This window comes from Zingiber officinale, chromosome 4B (assembly GCF_018446385.1).
Source record: "Zingiber officinale cultivar Zhangliang chromosome 4B, Zo_v1.1, whole genome shotgun sequence".
In the NCBI taxonomy this organism is placed as follows: domain Eukaryota; kingdom Viridiplantae; phylum Streptophyta; class Magnoliopsida; order Zingiberales; family Zingiberaceae; genus Zingiber; species Zingiber officinale.
In genome coordinates, this window is record NC_055993.1 from 81,416,655 (window position 1) to 81,438,581 (window position 21,927).

Here is a 21,927-nt window from a genome sequence, read left to right on the forward strand (position 1 = left end):
TTTTTATGGCTGAATAAATAGCCTTAGGGCTTTGTTTAGTTCTTCTTAGATCAATAGTCCTCAATCCTTATCGGAATCTATCTAATAGAACTGTAACTAACTAAGAGATTAAGATGAAACTATAGACCTCTGGTTCTGTAAAATCTATGCTGGCTAAAGTAAGGTAAAACGATTTGACTGCTATAGTATTGTAATATGTTAAGGGGATATATTAAGGTATTAAAAATTTATATAAGGAAATGTTAAATTTTTTAATTAATTTTTTAAATTTAAAATATTAAAAAAATTAAAAAAATAAAAAAAAATTGACCGATCTCCTGCGCGCGCGCACAGTCGCGCACTGTGCGAGCGCGCAGGAGATCAAAACTCGTTAAGGGGATATATTAAGGTATTAAAAATTTATATAAGGAAATGTTAAATTTTTTAATTAATTTTTTAAATTTAAAATATTAAAAAAATTAAAAAAATAAAAAAAAATTGACCGATCTCCTGCGCGCGCGCACAGTCGCGCACTGTGCGAGCGCGCAGGAGATCAAAACTCTATATATATATATATAAATAAATAAAAAAGAACGTGCAAAAGCTATTCGCATGCGAAAGATTTGTTCGATAAGCATATTGTAATCCGATATAATATAATGAGTTCCCCAAGATTCTGAATGTCATCCTGGAACTTGAACAAGCTGTTTCGGGGTTAACTACGACAAAGAATGCGCCTTGAGCAAGCTGATGGACCTGCTTCTTGCGAGGAGGAGGACGGGGAAGCATGCTCCTTTTCTACAAGGCAGAAAAGGCGCATTCAAGAAACATTTAAATACATTATTTATCAAGAATTTTGTTTATTTTGCTAAACGATAAATTCGATGTTCCATACCCACACATACAAGCAGAGGAACAAAAAAAAAGTCTCATGCTCGAGTATCGAAGAGAACTTTATATCTTCAAGCAGGTTCATAGAGACTCAACGCATGCCCATCAAGGCCTCGCAAGGCAGCTACCTGAACAGGTAAAAAACATCAAATATCGAATGTGAATCGTCGGATACGACACTCGGTTCATGGATCACATACCTTCCCGTGGATTTCATGCTTTATAGGACCATCAAGCTCCGCGCCCAGTGCCATTAGTTTGGTGACCGTGTTGTTTAGGTCTGCTACTGTGAAGGATAGCATGGAAGAGTATCCCTTACTCATGGCTGCATTGCTGCTAACAAAAACTGGATTAAAGATATGAATATCTCATGAAAAAAGAAATCGCAAGTAAGATGAACTATACTTAAGATTGGCATACAATACTGATATTCGATGAAAATCTATTTGTAAATTTCCCCTTTTATCCAATACTTTGACATGGTTCTTAGGAGATGAGATGCAACAATTTCCAACCATAAGCTAATTTACGAGTAAATCACTCTCCTACACACTACAAGAAGCTAAAAAATATATATATAACACATAAGCTCAAAAAAGATCACACAAGAGAAGAATTTTTTTTTTTACAGATTGTGAACTTATTAGAGTTGTAAGAACAATAGCAGACTGTTCGCACCTCTTTTACAATGGGTCATGCTCCAAAAGTGAAACCGAGTTAGAGTAGAAAAACACTTGAACGTATATATATGTTTATCGTTATCTTAATTGCATGTCACATTGCTTAATGACTTGGACCTCTATGAGGCAAATGATCTCTAGAGAATCTGGATCACATAGAATATGTTCTAAGATATCTTTTAGTGTTTCTTGATGCATGTTCTAGTTGACGTTTTCTAGATTGTCACTGAAAATTAGAAAGACGCTACTACTTCAATGAGATGAATAATCCAAAATGGAATAATTACTGTAAAATTTAGCTTATTTCTCCTGCCATATATAATATCTTGAGATCCTATCACTTTTTGAGAACTTCACTTCAAACAATGTCAAAATCGCTTTATAGTTGGTTGGGGACAATCAACAAACACATTGTGGGCGGATTAAGTGGACATCAAAGATCATCCGCCTGGATTAATTGAGAGAGACATAAAAATGAAGAGGCATGAAAAGAGGAAGGGAAGGGCGAACCTAGGTGAGTGCATGAGCGCTAGCCTGAAGGGGCCCGAGTGGAGCTCGGCCCATCGGAGGGTGCAGACATCGACGCTGAAATCGAGGCCCTCCGAGTAGAACCTCGCCGCCCTGGGCACGTCCCGGTGGAGTTGCAGAATCCATCTAACCACCGCGCCGCCCGCGTTGGCCATCGGAGGCAGCAGAAGCAAGGCCCGTCAGGTGTTTCTATCAATGCCAAGCAAGTCAGAGACCTTGCGCGCCTGCAATAAACTTGAATAGAAGGGTGCGAGTCAGACTCTTTTATGCTGTCTGAGTAAATAGATTCCGTGAACCTTTATTAAATTTTTAGTTTCAGAAATAGGTTTATTTTAGAAATTTAAGAGATTTGATTTAGTGGTCGCTGTTGAATAGAGGCGAGCGGTTAAATCGAATTAACAATTTAAAAGAAAAGTTGGGTTGGATTCGGTTAATTTTATTTCAGAATTCAATTTTTTATTAAAAAATATTAATAATTTCAAGTAATTCGGTTTGTAGTTTAAAATTTTAAATTTAATTAACTGGAATAAATCAATATTACTGTTAGAGTTTAAAATCCAAAATGCCCAATTCGTGAATAATGAGTCGCTCAGCGAAAATCATCATAGTTCAATTTATTCCATTTTTTTTAGAAAAAAATATCAGTTCAGTTAACTCAAAAATATTAATATTTCAATTTGTTCGATTTCAATTGAAATGGTTCGGTTGATTAGGATTTAACCTATTGCTCAGACCACTTAACAATGTATAACAAGTTAATAAATTCATTTGAGTAAATTGACAAGTAAAATATTGAGGCTTGTCAATGGATCGTGCTTAAACCAAGCACAATAAATTATTGCGTCAAATAACAATTGAACTGAAATGATATTTTGGAAAAATAGATTAAGAAGATATTTGAATCGAATAAGTTTTCTATAGAAAAGTTTGAACTGGAAATTCTTAATGAAGAAAGAAACTACAGGTAGAATGTTTACGGAATGCAACATATTATATATAATGGAAAATTTGGATGATACAATGTACCCAGCAGCAACTTCTCTATTATATTGATCTATGGATAGTCGTCGGCATTCTTTCTCTTTAGGGTCATAAAACACCGTAGTGCTTTGGCTTGGAGGGATGTACAACTTACCCAAAATAAAAAAATCCAGTAAATTGGCCAAGAACGGGAAATTGGGCTGTCAGCTAGCTGAAATTTTCTACTCGATTAATTTGTAAATAGCGGATCTGATGGATGCTCATCTAGTAAAAGTTTATCCTATTCATGGATTGGCTGCTACACCATGTTCATCAGCCGTCCTGATACAGAGCCTTTCCTTCTTCTTCGTCGTCTCTGCCGCATTCGCCAACTCAGATATAATAGAAAACCTGGTAGTTCATCAATGGCTTTCAATCAGGAAACACAAGACATCAAAACCACTTCACACTATAGATAATAACATCATACGCTTGCTTACAAGTTAATGCAACTAAAAGAGGAATCATCCATTGACCGGCCATCAACATCGGAACATCAACCTGAAATAAGACGTCAGCTTTCACTTAGCAGCAAAATATAATTCACCACAAATATGTGTTCAATACATCGCATAATGAAGTTTCTCAGGAATTCTAATAGGGTTTTTAGTTGGATGTTTTAGTAATTGGGCGTGTTCCGTATGCCTCACCAGGTAAAATAGATATACTGCTAATGGTGTTCCGGCTAGTAGTAAGGAATAAATTTGAACAGGATGAATCTACAACGAGAACAAAATAAACTATGCTAACATAACAATTATTTGGAAATTTTATTCCAAGCATAAAATTCATGAATCATATCTTGATGTTTATATAACTCGAGAACAAATGATGGTCATACCTCATCACGGTTGAGCAGACCTAAGAAATCAATGCTAGTTCTGGATTTGTTCCTGTCAATTACTTCAGAATGATTTCTCGAGCTGTCTTGAATTGTAAACTCATCCGACTTCAGATTTAAACCCATTGTAGTATTTGCATCACTAGCCATATCAATGGGTTGGTACACAGGCAATTTCCTATTTCTACCAATGTGTTGATGAATACCATATTCTCTTGTCCCCCAAAACTCAAACCTAGCATCCCGATGGCAGATCAAATCTTTACCCACTACCGAAGAATAAGAAGAAAAGTTAACATCTGTTCTGCGTACTGGCAACTGGCTCTTGTCTACATGAAGTGGCTTGTTAGTTTTAGACGAGTCTGAGAAGAGCACTGGATCCTTAATGTTCCTGCTAGTGAAATCCAAAAATTTTCTTAATAGCCAATAGCAGTTCGTTACCATGTGACTTCCATCGAGGCAATTTGAATCTCCATAAACAGCAATTCTCCCTTTCCCAACTTCTATGAGGCCAAGAATTGGGAACACCTGCATTATAAAAATAATAATGGCACATAAATCATAGAACAAGATAAAGATCAAAAATTGAAAAACATTTTGCTAGCTTTCATTAGCTAGCTTAATTTAACAACAAATTACTTAGAGAAAAATTTATACAAGAGGTACTGATATGTGCAATACATCAAAGAAAGTTTCAACCCTATGCATAGGTTGTCATTAACAATTAAAAAAACAAGAGGGGCTAAGTTTCTAACCTTAGTCATCCCAGAGGAGAGTATGTTCTGTGTTGCACTAGCCTCCGAATTGTCTTGAAATTCAAAACTATGCAAATAACCACCTTTCGGGAACATCACAATATCAGTGCCTGAGGCATAATGGCTCTGTTCTCCATTAATGGAAAAGTCACCATTCAAGATTTTGTCCCCAAAAGCAATATCAAATGGAGCTAAAAGTTCATTGAGTGCCGGAATATTTGCACCACCAGTAACAGGTGTCCACCAACTCCTTGTATTGTCATCAAAAAATCTCATTTTAACCATTGAGTCTACATTATACCATTCAGCAAAGACAGCAATACCTAGCCCTTCATTTAAAACATCATCCCTTAGTTTCTCTATCTCATCCTTGTAATATTCATCTTCCAGGTCCACCATAAGAAGTGTTCCATAATGACTAGCATCAAAACATGTAAAAGGTGATCCAAGTGTTTCCACATAGTATCCTGCATCCCTTAGCATGTTATACATAATATGAAAATTTGTGTGCAAGTGATCACCATGCCAATCAAGTATATCATTCCGGACATCCAAAGAGTCTCTCGGTATGTATCCAGGTGGATACTTTATATTGTGATATTGGTCCCACAAAATTCTTCGTGATCTAGGGGGTGTTTCAACCACTTTCAGTTTCAGATGAAGTACACATGTACTACTTTGGTGCACTTCCTCTCCATTAGATGATGGACTGTACACTGTAAGCGTCACATTACCTTCGATAAGTCCAGAGTACTGATAACCTTCATCCTTAATCTGCATGTGCAGTGCAAGATATCCTGTCCAAGGCCAGATAATGTCTGAATATGTGAAATGGATGCTTAGCAGGTTTCCCACGTCATCAGAAGGGTTCCATATGGGTGGTGACTCAATGTAACCAATGACGCCCATACCATTGAGTATGGTTGCATTAAAGATGACAGGCATAGCACCAGCATAAAGAGGTTGCCGACAAAAAGGCCATGAGTAAGGACAATCAGTATAGTCAAGGACACTGGGGAAAATGCTGGCTCTTGGTTGGTAGTTTTCCAAGATTTGATATGATTCCCATCTGATAAAAGCAAATGACCAGCATTAGCCTGCAACAAATTTAAATAGAATGATAAATGCTACTGAAAAAAAAAAAACTCACAGGTTGATTCTGCCAGCACCTTGTTCATACATGTTGGGACCAGAGAGTTTGGTTGCACCCTCAACTAGAGCTTGCTTCATGGTTGCAGGATTTAAAATTGTCTTCCGCATGCTCTCTGGTATGATGCTCACAAGCAAGCAGACAATACCAGCAACAACTGGACTTGCTACACTAGTACCTGAGAGGCTCTTGCAACCTGTGCTGATCTTAGATCCCATTATATCACGACCATAGGCAACCACGTCAGGTTTCACACGACCATAACTGCCAGGCAATCAACAGCTTGGTAAAAGACTAAAATCAAGTGGCCAGTTGAAATAAGTAAATTAAAGTAACATAGTTTTGGGAAGAAAAAGGCATTCAATGTGCTTTCAGAGTAGTAAGTTTACTCAACGACAGTTAAGAAAAGACAACAATTTGAGAGAGATGAGAAGGCAGAAACATGACTGCTCTCAATTTGACGTTGGTTCAAAATTTATGTTTTATTTCCATTTTCAGTGGTTGATACAAATAAAGGTACTATATTTAAAATTTGCTGAAAAATAATGAAGACACATACAAGGATAAAGGATAACAAAAATCGATTTGTTTACCATACAAGTCAGTGAAAAATGCAGAAGAATGTCATGATACACATTTCTAAGATAAAAAAAATCCAAAGAAAAGAATCAAACCCTACCCATGAGGAATCTCCCACGTACTCATTCCACGTGAAGAGAAAGATGCAATATGATCATTATAATCAATGCCACCTACTCCAATCACGTCACTTTGATCTGCAGGATTATTAAGTGTTCCATACAGAGGTCCATCATTCCCAATAGCTGACACCATAATTATATTATTTGCCGTGAGCTCCCATACCTGGATAACAATTTCAATTAAACAAAAATCAGTTAGACTTGCAAAAAATGAAAACTGATAAAAAAAAAACCTAACATTTTATGATAGACACTATACTATAGAATGATATTTAGGAGGTGCTTGGTTGGGGGAGTGGGGAAGGGATTGAAAGTGGGTGCTTGGTGGTGGGTCCCACGGATTCAATCCCTCAAATATGGAAATGAGCTATTACTTAGTAAAATGGGGGGAATGGAACCCCCCCCCCTATCTCTCTCTCTCTCTCTCTCTCTCTCTCTCTCCATTCCCATTCCCCACTTCCATCATTCCCATTCCAATTTCCTTCCGCAAACCAAGCACCCCCAGTATTCAAAACCTATTAGAAATAGTTTACACTTCGCAAAGTGTCCACAAAGCATGATCTTTCGATGCTACAAGTATCGGACAATGGCATACATATATTGCAAGAAATTCATGCTATCCATGTTATAACAGCAACATCATCAAACTGTTTTAGTTCCAAACTTCCAATTACTTATTATCAACTTTTTAATCTATATTCCTCCGTTGAATTATAAGCAATGTTATATCTCTAGTAATATCTAGATTCTCAATCACTTGTAATTGAAATAGGACATTATTTTGATCTAGCCTAACCTCACACCGATCAATTTAATTTATTTAAATATAGAATCTACAGGTCACCTTTAGACATGTCCATACAATGATAAATTTTTCCTCTCCTTTATTATCTATTAGAGCTACACTTAACTCCTAGATGAACATTTTTTTTTCCTTTTATGTTAACCTCACACATCTTAGCATTTCAACATTATTAATTTTTGTGCATATTGTTTTTTTTCAACAACCTATAAAGTATACTAATCGTATACAGTCTTATTAGTCTTTTCTTTCTAAGGGAGACATGCAATCACACAGAAGTTCAAAAGCTTTCCATTTCAAATACCCATTTTTCCCCTAATGTCTCTAATATCTCATTGAATATGATATCCTAGATATTTGTTAAGCGAGTTAGAGTTAGTTTTAATGTAGTTGGTTAAGTCCCACGTTAAGTGTTTAGGTTTAGGGTGGGTTTATATTTGGTCATATGTATACATATTAAATGTCTTCGAATGATAAGCAATTGAATGTTTTCCTTCCCTAAAAATTTTTCAGTCATAGGTATGTGGTAAACAATTCATCTAACTGAAAAAAAAAATTGATTTATCCACATTATAGGCATAAGAACTCATAATATTTAGTCTTCTTTCCTTAACCTCAAGACTATAATTTCATCTCCATTTCTTTTAACTTCAAATTAGAAAAAAATGTTCAAGCAACTTTTTTTCTTAAAAAGGAGTGGCACCGCCTTTATTCAAGCTTTCTCCATCAGTGGTTGATCAAAATTGTTAAGTCCATCGACTTCGCACTTGATGCTTAATCAACTACTGCACCTTGATGCATTTCAAGAGGAACACCATGTAATGGGACCTTTTTTTCCCATTCCCTTGAGTTGTTGCAATAAAAAATTGTAAAGAACAATTTCGGTCTAACTACTTATCATCAGCTGCTACATCTCCAGACTCCAGAAAATTATTTCATTTGGCATCCATGTTCCAAAACTTAAGAAAGTAATTCCTGTGAATCATAAATCTAGGATCCTTCAAGAATCATATTTTGCAATTCCCAAAAAGTAGAAAGTATATAAATTGATTGCATTGGCTTGAAACATAATTATTTATAGCACCTTTAGTTTCTAAAATTTCAGAATTTAATTGTTTAATCATGGAAAGTTTCTTGATCTCATCTCCTGTAATGGAATTGATAGTCACCTATGGTATAGATTATAAATGCTGCCAAAATCCATCAAATTCAATGCACTATCATGACCTAACATGATTTCTCTATATTTCAAATTAAGTCAACATGGTATGGGGAAACATTCCCCGCCAAACCAGGACTAAGAAAAAATTATAACAAGTCACTAAAAAAACTCAGAAGTCTGGGAGACAGCAATGTCAAATGATATGTTTTCTCAAGTCCGCAATAATATTTATTTGTTATCATTCAAAATATGATGCATAAACTCTAGAATCTGAGTTATCAAAAAATTAGTAAATCAATTGCATGAATATTAAATCTCTGGGGACAATGACGAAGAAACTATGAAACTCACAATTATATGGAAAGGAAGAAATTATCAATTGCTTTACAAATGTAGAATGAAATACTAAAAGATAAATAGTCATCAAACAACAGATAGAATGTACCTTTTCCACGAATGGGAGATCCAGAAAGTCAGGGCCACCAATACTCAGATTTAGCACATCCATGTTAGTTGCTATAGCATAGTTAAATGCATCAAGAAACCAAGATGTATAAGAAACCTGCATTGAGGCTGAACAAACAATTATCATGATCTCGCTCAAAAAACAGACTAAATCAACAAAAAAAAATGCTAGAATACATTTTCTTATGAGTGAGTAAAGAAAATTGGTAAAATAACTGAGACTAATAGAAGCAATATATTCACCATTCTATCCATGCCAAAAGAAAGCCTAAGGTTTTTATCAGCGTCATCATTAATATAGTCAACAAAAAACATTAGCATACATATGCATCAAACGAAAATAGAATCACAAAATCATAAATAATCCAAATTATCATCGAGCATGAATATTATGTTAGATTTCAACCATGAATATCATTCAAATTCTTTGTATTTCAGAGGTGAATTGCTGGACACACAACACCCTGAAGGAAAATAAAAAACACTGATGCATAATGAAATGTTTAACATGCACTAACATAGGCCGATAAACCTTGTGTAACTGCATATTGTATAAAGCAAAAAAATTGAAACCTAAAGATCTGAATATACTTTGCACAGGAAAACGGGAACAAAGGCCCACTGCACAAAATCTAGACACGTAATTCATCCAGATAGTATGCATCACCTGTGCATCTGTAAATACACGAAATGCATAAATTTCTGTGTCTGGTGCAAAGCCCAAGCACTCTGCATCTTCACTAGCAATAACTCCAGCTACAAAGGTTCCATGTCCAAGATTGTCATTTAGGGTATCCTCATTTGTCCAATTTGTTCGCTCCTAGAAAATTACAAAGAACTTATCAAACACTAGAAATTTTAGAAGAAAAATGAAAAGGTCTCGAAAAGAGAATATCTCATTTAGCAAAAGACACTCCATATCAGTCACAATGCTACTCAGAAATAACTTCATTGCTTTCCTCAACTTTTATGACTTACAAGGCAAGTTGCTTGAAAACTTAGGTACAAACTTAAAAAGAAATGTGAAAGATAAATAAATTAATAGCTAGTCAAGCGATCTTGTGAAGCCATGGTTTACAACTTTTTTTGTCATAATTATGTATGGTTATCAATACAGATCCAACGGAGTTTTCCCTGACACATTAGTATCTTTACAGTATATAGATGCCTGCAATTGAGTTTTCCCTGACACATTAGTACCTTTACAATATATAGATTGCCTAGTAAGCCTAGAATTAATAAACACATAAACATATATGGTATATCAAACTGTTCATATAGTTAAGAACTGGTCAGACATCAATTTATAGATATTTCAAACCGTGGCAAATAATTTACTATTCAAGAAAAGCAATCATTTAAACCATGGAAAAAAGAGATCACTTATATCTTAAGTTCCAGAGACCTAGGTAAATATATCAACCCAAATGGAACAGCAAAAACTGAGACATCCAGAGAATACAATTCCACAGTAAGTTCATGTCCTTTCAAATTAACTAGGGGAAGTTCAGAAGATAAACGGAACTGAAGCAATGGATGATAGTAAAGAAGGAATAGTTATAGCCTATAGGGGTATAAATTTGGAAGTTATTAGATGTAGAAGTGGACACAAGGGGATACGAGGAAATTAGATCAAATGTTACACAAATATTTGTAGAATCTTAACAGAAATGCTAGAAACAAATCAAAATTTAATTAAAATTAGACACATGGAACACAACATTGAACCAGTTCAGAAAATAGATTTTCATATGAAAAGTATTAAGTGCTCCTAGTGGTATTATTAGGATGAAAGTCTTCTGTTCACATTGGTTTTTGTCCATTCATTACTTAATGAAACAAAATATTATGGAGTAAGTCATGTTTAATGAAACTACTTGACATTACTACAGGAAAAAAAAAGTATACCTTAATGTTCCGGAAATGTGGGTGATCTGCTCGAATACCAGTATCAAAAATCGCCATTTTTACCTTCTTCCCAGTGAAACCTTTACTCCAAAGTCTATCAGCTCCAAAGAGAGAAGTAACTTGAGATCTCTGCTACAATATGACTAGTACACATAAGTCTAGCATAACTTATAAGATTAGGAGCAATACAGTTTATTAAGCACTATCAGAAATATATCAAGCCATGTTTTGAAGTGCAAAGTTGAAAAATGTAAATTAGGAAAATCACAGGACTTTGAGAGGTTGAAATGTGTCAATCTGACTCAATCATACAATTAGAACTACATGAATCAGAAGTCCTGCCTATTATGTGACAGCAGAGTAACTAAGGTTCCATTTTGGAAAGCTTTAGTACTTCAATCTATCCTAAAAAGAGTATGTCATGTTAGTGTTTCTTCTATCAAACCAATAAAAAAGAGAAATTGAAAACCTTAACCAATTAATCAAATCATGAATTTAAATGGTGATATATGCCAGTCCATAGTGATTAACGACAAAATGAACAATTGATCATGTGTTTTTTTCACTTTTCAAGAAAAAAATGGTCAAAATAATTTAGTTTCTTCACACTAATTTAAGATAAAAATGAAATAATGGCAATTTTTACCAGTACCATTCAATACTAGTTCTCAGTGTAATAAGGATAAAGCTCATATATATGCATTTAGTTGAAAGTACACATGTGCACTGCCTAACAAGAAAAGAAAGATTACCATGTGATACGGCCTGACATTCAGGTGTACATGGAAGTGTCATCATGACCATTCATTGAAATTAAAAAAAAAAACAATTTGGTAATCAATTTAAGTTACTACATGGTAAAATTTAGTTTGTACCAGTGTATTCAATAGCGGCGAATAGCGCGCTACATAGCGCGCTATCGCGCGCTACGACCAGCGAACGCTGCAGAGCGTTCGCTGAATCGCGATTGTCCCGAATAGCCCACGCTATTCGGGACAAAAGCGTCGATAGCGCACATAGCGTGCGCTATCATGCCCTAGCGCCCCATAGCGGGCGCTAAAATTACAAATTGCTTACCAATAGCTAGGGCAAAGGTGAGTCGAATCGTGACTGTGGCAGAGGCGAAGGTAGAGCAGACTGCAGAGGCGACAGGCGGCGATCGGCGAGCGGCGAGCGGCGAGCGGTGACCTGTGAGTGGTGGCGAGGGACAGCGATTGGAGGTAAGCTTTTCTCCTTCCTTTCGTTTTCTTCGTTTAGGTTTTCCTTCTCGTTTTTTTTTCTCGAAGGAGCAAAAACGATTTCGCGATTTCCAGAAGTCGGGCATCTGGATCGATCCAGCGATCGATCCAGATGCTCGACCGATGGAAATCTTTTTCAAATTTAATCATTGACGTGCACGAACCGCTTGCGCTATCGATCCGCTATCGCTACGGACTGACAGACGGATCGATCGAGCGACCGATCCAGGATCGATCCAGCGACCGATCCGCTCCTTTCGTTCGCCCCTGGATCGATCGCTGGATCGATCCAATTCCTTGGATCGATGCAATGATCGATCCAGATGCCCTGGATTGATTTTTTTTTTTTTTTGCTGATTTGTTTCTAATTAATTAATTATTTATTCTGATTTTTTTCTTTTGTTTTTCTAGGATTTTGATTGTCTAGTTAGAATTTGCAATGTCTACGAATTTATCAAAAAAAGATAAAAAAGATATTGGTTGGAAGTATTGTTATCAAAATGAAGGGAAAAAGTCTGTTCGTGCAAATTTTGTCATCATATATCGAATGGAGGGGGTTGCACCTTGTGTTAGTGTTCCGGATGATATTAAGAAAGAAATTAGAGAATCACTTGACAAAATTAGAGCATCTAAAAGTAAACAAACTGAATTGTTACGAGAGATCGGTGAAGGTCCCCAGTATGAGTACACAATCATCAAAAGTTGGAAGTGTAGGGGAAATTCAATTGGATGTTCTGGATCCGGTAGTGGTGAATCAAAAGGTAAAGGTACTCTTCATGGGTTTGTTAGTTCCGAACCTCGACAAACAACCCTAAATTCGACATACAAAAAAGATTTACTGGTTGATGTGAAGTGTAGAGTTGTTCGTTTTATTTACTCTGCCGCACTTCCGTTTAATGTTGTGAATGATACTTATTGGTTGCCTATGGTTGAGGGCATTGCGGAATATGGAAGAGGGTTCGAGCCTCCTTCAATGCATGAGTTAAGAACTTGGATACTTAAAGCTGAGGTTGATGACATCAACCTAATATATGAGGAGCATAAAAAAGCATGGAAAAAATATGGATGCACTATTATGTCTGATGGTTGGACGAATGGAAAGAATAGAAGTTTGATCAATTTTTTTGGTAAATAGTGCTGCTGACACTTTCTTTTTGAAATCTATTGATGCATCAACTTCTATTAAAAATGGAGAATTGATCTTTAAATATCTTGATGATGTTGTTGATGAGGTGGGAGAGGAAAATGTAATTCAAATTGTCATGGATAATGCTTCGAATTGCATTAAGGCGGGGAAAAAAATTATGGAGACTAGACATAGAATTTGGTGGACACCTTGTGCGGCGCATTGCATTGATCTAATGTTTGAGGATATTACAAAGTTGAAGATTTTTTCTGACACAATTGAGCAAGCTAAGATGGTTGTGAAGTTCCTTTATGGTCATGGGACTATACTTTCTTTGATGAGAAAGTATACAAACGGTAAAGAAATTCTCCGTCCTGCTATTATCATTTCTCACTCTTCGAGTATGTATAAGGTTAAAAGCCACTTGAACAAATGTTTGCTTCAAGATTGGGTTAGTTCACCACTATCTCAAACAACTCTGGGGAAGGTCGTGAAGAGAATTGTTATTAATGATCCCAACTTTTGGCCACATGTTGCATTTTGTGTTAAGAGTGTTGTTCCTCTTGTAAGTGTGTTAAGGGAAGTTGATTCGGAGGAGAGATCGGCCATGGGATATATTTATGAACTTATGGATAAGGCAAAAGAGACAATAAAATTTAATTGTGGGGGAGTTGACAGAAAATACAAACCCATTTGGAAAAAAATTGATTCACGATGGACTCCACAACTTCATCATCCTCTACACGCGGTCGGGTACTATTTGAATCCACAATTGCGTTATGAAGAAAGATTTTCTTATTGTGATGAAGTTAGAGATGGATTGTATACTTGCATGGATAGGATGTTGTCTTCGATGATCGTCTTAAAGCGGACATCCAATTGGACTTATATAATAAAGTCAAGGAGAATTTGGAACTCCAATAGCAAAACGAACAAGAATGTTGCGAACTCCGGGTAAAATTTTCTTCTTGTAACCGTTCTTGTAAAATTATACTAGCATTCATATTTTAAAATTATATACATTCTTGTAATTTTTTTTAATGTTATTACTTATTAGTCTCGTGGTGGGAACGTTTTGGAAGTAAGACACCCGAGCTTACTACATTTGCAATTCGAGTGCTTGGTCTCACTTGTAGTGCTTGGGATGTGAAAGAAATTGGAGCACTTTTGAATCGGTGAGTATTCTAAGTTTCTAACTCTACTTGAATTTTAATTGTTTTATAATTTTCATATCATTGTTTATTTTTATATATATATGTTTTCTTTTTTGTAATATTAGATTCATACAAAAAAGAGAAATAGGCTTGAACATGCAAAGTTGAATGCGTTGGTGTTTGTGAAATATAACTTCAAGCTTAGGGAGAGAAGTATTAGAAGGAGAGACAAGATTGATCCCATTGTAGTTGATGAAATTAATTCAGATGATGAATGGATAACTGAGAAAGAAGGTCCAGTTCTCCCCGTAACTACTAAATGGCTTGAAGATGATGAATTATTTGAAAGTGACCCTATTGTGAGTGTGCCATCTGCTACCTTTGAAAGTCTTTTCGACTCAGATAAGCGAGTCGAAGATGTTGAGGATATAGTTGAAGTTCCTCCTACGAATTCAAAAAAGAGTTGCTGAAAATTCAAGTAAGCACTAAGCATATGCAAATTATTTATTTATATCTACTTCATCTATAATTGATTCTTAAATGTTGTATCTCTTATATAATAGGTGGAAGCAAAGACAAACAAGCAAGGTTGAGTCTTGTTGATGTGGAAGATAATCATCTTGATGCTGAAAATTATGGAGTAATTCCAACTTTTGATAGTGGAAATTTTCCAACCATAGACACTATTGATGATGATAGTGATATAGAGTTGGATGATACTGATTATTTTTAAGTTATGTTGTTTTAATTATAAGACTTTTTAAATTGTTGGTATGGGATATTTTGACATGTAATGAATTATTATGATTAATTTTAGGTTATGTTATTTTTATTTTACTTATATAAGTATATTTTATTTTTTAAAATTTAAACATTGACGTGCACGAAAAGCTTGCGCTATACGCTACGCTATTTACGCTACGCAATGACAAGACAAAAACGCTATGAACCAACGCTACGCGATTTAAAACACTGGTTTGTACACAATTATATAAGTTGAAGGGGAGCCTTGGCGCAACGGTAAAGTTGTTGTCATGTAACCAAAAGGTCACGTGTTCGAATCCTGGAAATAGCCTCTTGCAAAAAGCATGGTAAGGCTGCGTACAATGGATCCTTCCCCGGGACCCCGCATGGCGGGAGCTTCGTGCACCGGGCTGCCCTTTTTCCACAATTATACAAGTTGGCCTAAACTCCACAAAAGCTGTGAGACTAATTTGTTATAACACCTCCATGCAAAAAATATAAATAGAATAATAGAATTTGAAATAATTAGAGCATAAAGCAAGTCTAAGTATCTTAGATTTACAATGATAGATCTTTAGCATGTAGACAGATTTTTCAACCTCAAACATTTATATGCACACAATATAATGAATTTAATTGTACCATTAAGTACGCCTATGTGACAACACAAATTGCTCTTTCTGACTACATGCCTATCCAATTTTGATGACAATTTGCATGGAGTTCACTTGGGGGGAGGAGAGAGGGTAGACATGCTACACACTTGTAACTTTATTTACATCTATGCCAACCACATTAGTGGCTTTCAGTGAGTACTGTTAAAATAACTAACGTGATTCCCCCGACAGATGCATAATGTTGTTGTCCAGAAAAAACTTAGCCTATCTTGCAAGGCTAAACTTCATAGCTATCCAACAAACCCCATGTATTTGACTAGCATAAGACCCCCTCAAAAAAAATCTGGACAATCAACACAAACGCTTCACAAGGATTGAATTTCACAATGCAGAATTTCATATGATATCCTGAGATTACTGCGGGTCAGTAATCATGTGACATCTGGTCCAATGATTTTCAATGCCTACAAGACAATAATAGGATGATGAATAAGGTGGTTACCTGCATCATCATCAGCGTTCTTCTCCAGCTAATGGAAGCATTGCTAAACGGACTATAAACCTCCGTTTCTTCTTCGAAAGACATCGATGTAAAAATCTTCCCAGGTCTCTTCTTCGACTCATCAAGGCCCCTGCCTCCTTTGCGACTCTCTTGCACAAACAAGCTCCTCGAATAACTAGTATCAACATACACATCCTTAACTCGCCCCAGCATCCTAAGCTCCAGGACCATAGAAGCCCGATCCGATTCCTCGATCTCCATAACTCCAAAGTCTGTCGGAAACAAGGCCGCCGGGTTCCTTCGCTCAACCCACCTCCAGCCGCTACGGGATCCAAGTTTCTCCTCGAGGTAGGCCCGGTGGTCCTCCGCCATCCGGTACTCCAGAAATCTGACAACGTGGTTCCGGGTAGGTGCGGCGGTGGTTTCGCTCGAGCCATGGAGGCTAGTTGAGAGATCGGAGACCGGGTGCCAGAGGGACAGATGGATCAACGCGAGAAAGAGCGGCGGGAGGAAGGCCGAGGCGAGCCGGCGGCCGCTTCGATCGGCCATCCCGAGTGGCCGGATCGGATCAAACGGAAATTTCCCGCAGAAAACGAGAGGTTTTCGCCACAGGCCACCGCATTTCGCCGCCGTCTGTGTGTGAAAGCGAGAGCGATCCAATCATCAGACGGCGTAAAAGAGAAGAGGGAAAAACGGAAACCAGGGCAGGTGGATTACCCCATTCCATGCAGTGCGACGGGCAAAAGGAGGAAGAACGAACGATGCCGCGATGAGCATCTGACGGCTATGATTCCATCTTCGCCTGAGAATAGAGTAATTTACGTTTTACCCGCTAGACTTTTCTAATATTTGAAATTTCCACTTAGTATTTTTCTATTTTACTGTATAACATTTTGCGAGTTGTAATGTTGAAATGCTCCCACCCCTAGTTACTCAGGCAGTCGGTTATAAGTTAGGGCCCGATTTGTAAGGATCTCAAATTTAACATATATATATATATATATATATATATATATATATATATATATATATATATATATATATATATGTCATTAGATTGTTTTAAAACTCAAAAAAGTATATTTTATTAGATTATTTTAATAAAGACTTAATAAATAAATATATATATATAGATAGATTATTTTACTAAAGGCCCAAAAATATATATATATATATACTTACCATTAAAATTAAAAAAAGGAAGGTAACTGTCTTTTTTTTCCTTACCAAAACTTTATTTCTTGTATAATTTTTTTCTTTAATTTATTTATAGAAGTAAGAGAATTTGTTTACAAAAGTAAGAAACTCATCAATTTCCTCCTTTCTTGTTTGAATCTCTTCTAATTAAATTATTATTCATCAATATATAAATAACTTAACAATTTTATTCATTAAAAATGAGGTGTTAGAAAATTTTAATTTTGAAGATCTTATTGATAATTTTATTTCTCAAAATACTAGAAGATCTAGATTTTTCAATGACTATTTGATTATTTTTTTATTTATAGGTATTATACTTTTCGGAGAAGTTCGAGAAATATATTTTGTATAGTGTTACATTTTTTGGAGATTTTTGAAACCTATATTTTATATGGAGTTTTTCATATTTTAAATGAAATATATTGATTTTTAAACTTTTTTAATTAAATTCTATTCAAATTGTATGTGAGTAAAAAGAAATCAAACCCATTTTTCTCTTTTCGCCAAGGGCACCTAAAAGTGAAGGTCGGCCTTGATCTTTAGGCAAAAGAACATCAAAGAGTTTCTTTTTTTTTTTAAATTGTCAAGTACATTTCATTTTGATTTTTTTTTATCAAAATGACGCCCTACTCTACCTGAAATGACACAATTATTCTTCAATATTAGTTTCATTAGTATATCATTTATATCTCCCACCTAAATCCTGAATCACTAAGGTGCATTGTAGCGGCTACGAGTTTCATAACTACTAAAACATATATAGCAGTTGTGGTTTTATAATTGTTATAACATATATAACAGGTGATGTGGTGATGAAAAGGGGTCCACCTGAGGGAAGTCAGAGTCAAGAAGGACAACCACGACGTGACGGTCAAAGTCAACAGTCAAAGGACAAGGTTCTGGTGGGCGAGCGACCAACTTGTCCGCTCGGTCGAACGACTTCTCCAACCGGGTGGAAGATAGTTTTCTATGCTCCCGTCATTATAGGAAGGGCAGTAGATTCTCATGTTCGCAACGACCGTAGAAGGGATCGTCCGCCCAAATTGATTATCCGGTCGAACTAGGAAGAGCTACTCAGCCACGCTGTTGAAATAACGGATTACCCAAGTGGTCGGGCAGTGGCCCCAAGCTGAGTGGCTCCCCCGCTCGGTCAAGCAGTGGACCTCTTGCCCCTCTCAGTATACCTTCTTGGGAGTCTGTGCCACTGACATGAGGCATGACCAGGCGGCAAATCGTACAACAAAAGGTTCTACCGTCACGCAGGGATATGCATGTCCAGTTAAGGTAAGGTGTCAAAGACGCTTTACTGACACGTCCTTTCATAGGATAAGTATGGAAACGTGCAAGAACCTTGGGATGTGTACCCGGACATTTCTATGGCTCTATATGCCTTGGGGTGCATGCTCACACGTCACCACAGTTCTATATAAAGGGGGGGTCCAACTACCGGAAGAGGTACGCGCACGCATTCTCACTGTTGAGAGCTTTTGTCCACTATTTTACTGTTCCTCTTTGGTGTCGGTGACTGACTTGAGTGTCAGAGGGTCAACGCCTGAGACTCCTTCCTCGGCCAGGCATTGACGTTTCTATTCTTGCAGATCGAGAGTAGTCTTCGCACAGTCAACTGAGGAGTCACATCCCCAGCCAGCCATCTTCATCATCCAAACCGTGGCGCAGGAGGCTGGACGACTCGCCACCATCACTTTGGCGCAGGAAGATTTGGATTTGTTGGTCAACGCCCGAGCAACCAAGTTGTTGCAGCAGCAGCAAGAAGCAGCAACTGATGGCCAAACAACGAATGAGCCAGCTGCATCATTGAGAGGGTCGCGGGCCGACCAGCGGAGCCGAGCTAAAAAGCATGCCGGTTGGCAATCGCATAACCAACCAACCAGTATTTCCCATAAAGCACCAAACATGCCAATTCCCTTTCATCGAGTACTGTTCCGCACGCCCTCAGAAGAGCAAGGACGAGCGGAGAAGGCGAACGGATCCTCCTCAGAAAATGCGCCCACTCGGGATAGGCGAAAGGGAAAGGCGCCCCAACTGGACTATTTCCCAGAGCGGATCAATCAACAGTTCTTCTAGGAGATTTTGGAGGACTAACTGCCGGCCAACTACTGACCATTGGCAATCAGGGAGTACAACGACATAACTGACCCCGAAGATCACTTAGTCAAATTCGATAACCAAGCTACTCTTCAATGTACACGAACGGAGTGAAGCGTCAGGTCTTCCTCACAACTCTGGTCGGATCGGCACAATGATGGTTCCGGGGTTTGTCGATCTGCACTATACGCAACTTCAAAGATTTCCGAGCGACATTCTTGTAACACTTCCCTAGTAGCCGCCGCTACCAGAAGACAAACGTTAATCTGTTCGTCATAAAGCAAGGGCCCAAAGAAGCATTGCAAGCCTACATCAAGAGGTTCAATCAGATGGCCATGGACATCCCTTTGGCCACCCCAGAGATACTGGTCAGTGTCTTCTCACAGGGGCTAGCAAAGGGTGAGTTTTTCTGCTCACTCATTTGAAAGCCCCTAGAGACTTCGATCACCTACTCGGACGAGCCACTAAATACATGAACGTCGAGGAGGCCCAAGCGGTGCAAAGGAAGGAGTCGGTTGCTGAGCCGACCACCACTTTCGAGTGGCATCCCTCAAGCCATAAACACCCGCCAAAGGGACCCCAAGTGGGAATGTCTCAGTAGCACCAGGAGAATCGAGCACACACTGTGCAACAAGTTGAAGCAGAACAGCCTAGAAGCTCAAAGGGCACCCCTGTTTTACTCTTACCACTGGTCGGCAACGCATAACACATGAGATTGCTACGATCTGAAAGCAAGAGTAGGCCGGCTAGTCCTGTAAAAGTTTTGTCGTAAAACTCCCTCACCTGAGCATTAACAGCACCGCCAATCGGGCGAAAAAAAGGGAGGAAGCGAGTCCTAGGGTCGAACAGTGTCAGGATCGGGCCCTTCAAAGAAGAGAGACTAGTCCCTCCCGAACCTTGGCCGAACGGACCCATTGATAGAACCTTGAGTATGGCTAGAGGGGGGGTGAATAGCCTTTCTTGATTTTTCACCTACAATTTGTTAGCGGAAGCAAAAAAAGAAATGAAAATGAAAAATAATAAGAGAACACGACTAACTCTTCGATTTACTTGGTCTCCACCTCCTTGAGGTGACTAATCCAAGGTACACACACACCCAAGCAAGCTCCACTAAGATCTTCTCCTTTTCAATCCAAGAGTGATGGTGGAGAAACCTTTACAAGATGATCTCCTCCTTTTACAAGGTTTTGATGAGCTTAAGGAGGAGAGAATAAGAGTAGTAAGACTAGAAGATTACTTGGAAAGCTTAAACAGTAATTTGAATCAATTGAGTTTTTCTTTTCAAGCTCTCAACTTTATATACAGTATGCTGAAATTCGCGACATCAGTCGACTGCTAAAACATGCAGTCGACAGGTATCACACAACGGCTACTGTTTCAATCAAATCTGTGGAGATCCTGTGCGTCATCATCCCAACGGCATTATACCAGTCGACTGCTGAAACATGCAGTCGACTGGTGCATGTTTTAGCAATCGATGGTGACTATGGACCGAGCGAACAGAATGTCTCTGTTCGCTCACAGTCGACTGGTGTCCGGAGTTGCTCTTGAAGTCTTTCTCCTCAGCCTTTGTCCCTCAGATGCACTCAAGCCTGCAGCTAATCTTCGTGCCATCCTTCACATTGCCTAGAGATTCACTTCCCTTCACTCCGTTTGCTTTTTGTCCGTAGTCCATCGGATGCACCATCCTTCACCAATCTTTAAGAACATGAGCCATGAAACTTTCCAAGCTTGTGCAGTCTACCAAGTCCTGCACAACTTAAGTACATATTAGAACCAATGTAAAGTCTAACTTAAACCCTTTGACACACACATTAAAAACAAAGATCACCTATTTAATCCTAGGTCGATTGTATCAACAATCTCCCCTTTTTTTTATGTGTGGCAATATGTTTAAGTTAGACATAAAACCAACTTTGAAAGTTACAATCATAATATAGACATGAAACATAACTTTGATATTTGTTATCATGAAACATAAACTTATAAAAAATATAAACTCATATCTTTGAAGATTGTAAGCATGATTTAAATTATGAACCATAATGCATAACGAGATCCACACACACTCCCCCTTAACACATACTATATTAAAAACATTATAATCTAAAACTCCCCCTTAACATATGCTCTATCAAAAGTATTTTTAACTTAAACTTGTTGTATCCTCCCCTTTTGACATACATCAAAAAATAAGAAGAAACAACAATTTCATCGAACCATGACAATAGTAAACCGAAGCATATATGTACATGAATAGTTACAAAATAGAAACACATAATCATAAATTAACAATAATACCAGAAACATAACTAGCATGCATAGATAGAAATTTAAAAGGTCTCAAACAACATAGGA

At 37.5% G+C, this 21,927-nt stretch overlaps 2 protein-coding genes and 1 long non-coding RNA gene across 6 annotated transcripts; 1 reads left to right on the forward strand and 2 right to left on the reverse strand.

The window, feature by feature from the left end:
* Positions 1-599: 599 nt before the first annotated feature.
* LOC121977647 lies at positions 600-2,349 on the reverse strand. 2 transcript variants are annotated; one of them, XR_006110988.1, is made up of 4 exons: positions 2,061-2,348; positions 1,071-1,203; positions 875-998; positions 600-777 (listed from the first exon to the last, which is right to left on the reverse strand). XR_006110988.1 is itself a non-coding variant. In XM_042530105.1 (3 exons), the coding sequence occupies exons 1-3, from the start codon at positions 2,231-2,233 to the stop codon at positions 942-944; spliced, it is 363 nt and encodes a 120-aa protein (XP_042386039.1). In that variant the 5' UTR covers positions 2,234-2,349; the 3' UTR covers positions 825-941. The 2 variants fall into 2 exon arrangements, 1 of the variants encoding a protein (XP_042386039.1); XM_042530105.1 differs by lacking the exon at positions 600-777 and having other exon boundaries at positions 825-998; positions 2,061-2,349.
* A 623-nt stretch (positions 2,350-2,972) lies between these two features.
* LOC121975264 (subtilisin-like protease SBT6.1) lies at positions 2,973-16,974 on the reverse strand. 3 transcript variants are annotated; one of them, XM_042526818.1, is made up of 10 exons: positions 16,264-16,974; positions 10,883-11,014; positions 9,642-9,794; positions 8,955-9,071; positions 6,524-6,708; positions 5,845-6,108; positions 4,695-5,763; positions 3,940-4,467; positions 3,539-3,599; positions 2,973-3,449 (listed from the first exon to the last, which is right to left on the reverse strand). In XM_042526818.1, exons 1-10 carry the CDS (start codon positions 16,810-16,812, stop codon positions 3,358-3,360), a joined length of 3,150 nt encoding a protein of 1,049 aa, XP_042382752.1. In that variant the 5' UTR covers positions 16,813-16,974; the 3' UTR covers positions 2,973-3,357. The 3 variants fall into 3 exon arrangements, with proteins under 3 accessions (XP_042382752.1, XP_042382753.1, XP_042382755.1); XM_042526819.1 differs by having other exon boundaries at positions 10,883-11,011; positions 16,264-16,973; XM_042526821.1 differs by lacking the exons at positions 10,883-11,014; positions 16,264-16,974 and having other exon boundaries at positions 8,955-9,082; positions 9,642-9,780.
* LOC121975265 lies at positions 14,384-15,232 on the forward strand. Its single transcript, XR_006110295.1, has 2 exons — positions 14,384-14,878; positions 14,964-15,232. It is a non-coding gene; the product is annotated as an uncharacterized LOC121975265 (long non-coding RNA).
* Positions 16,975-21,927: the final 4,953 nt, after the last annotated feature.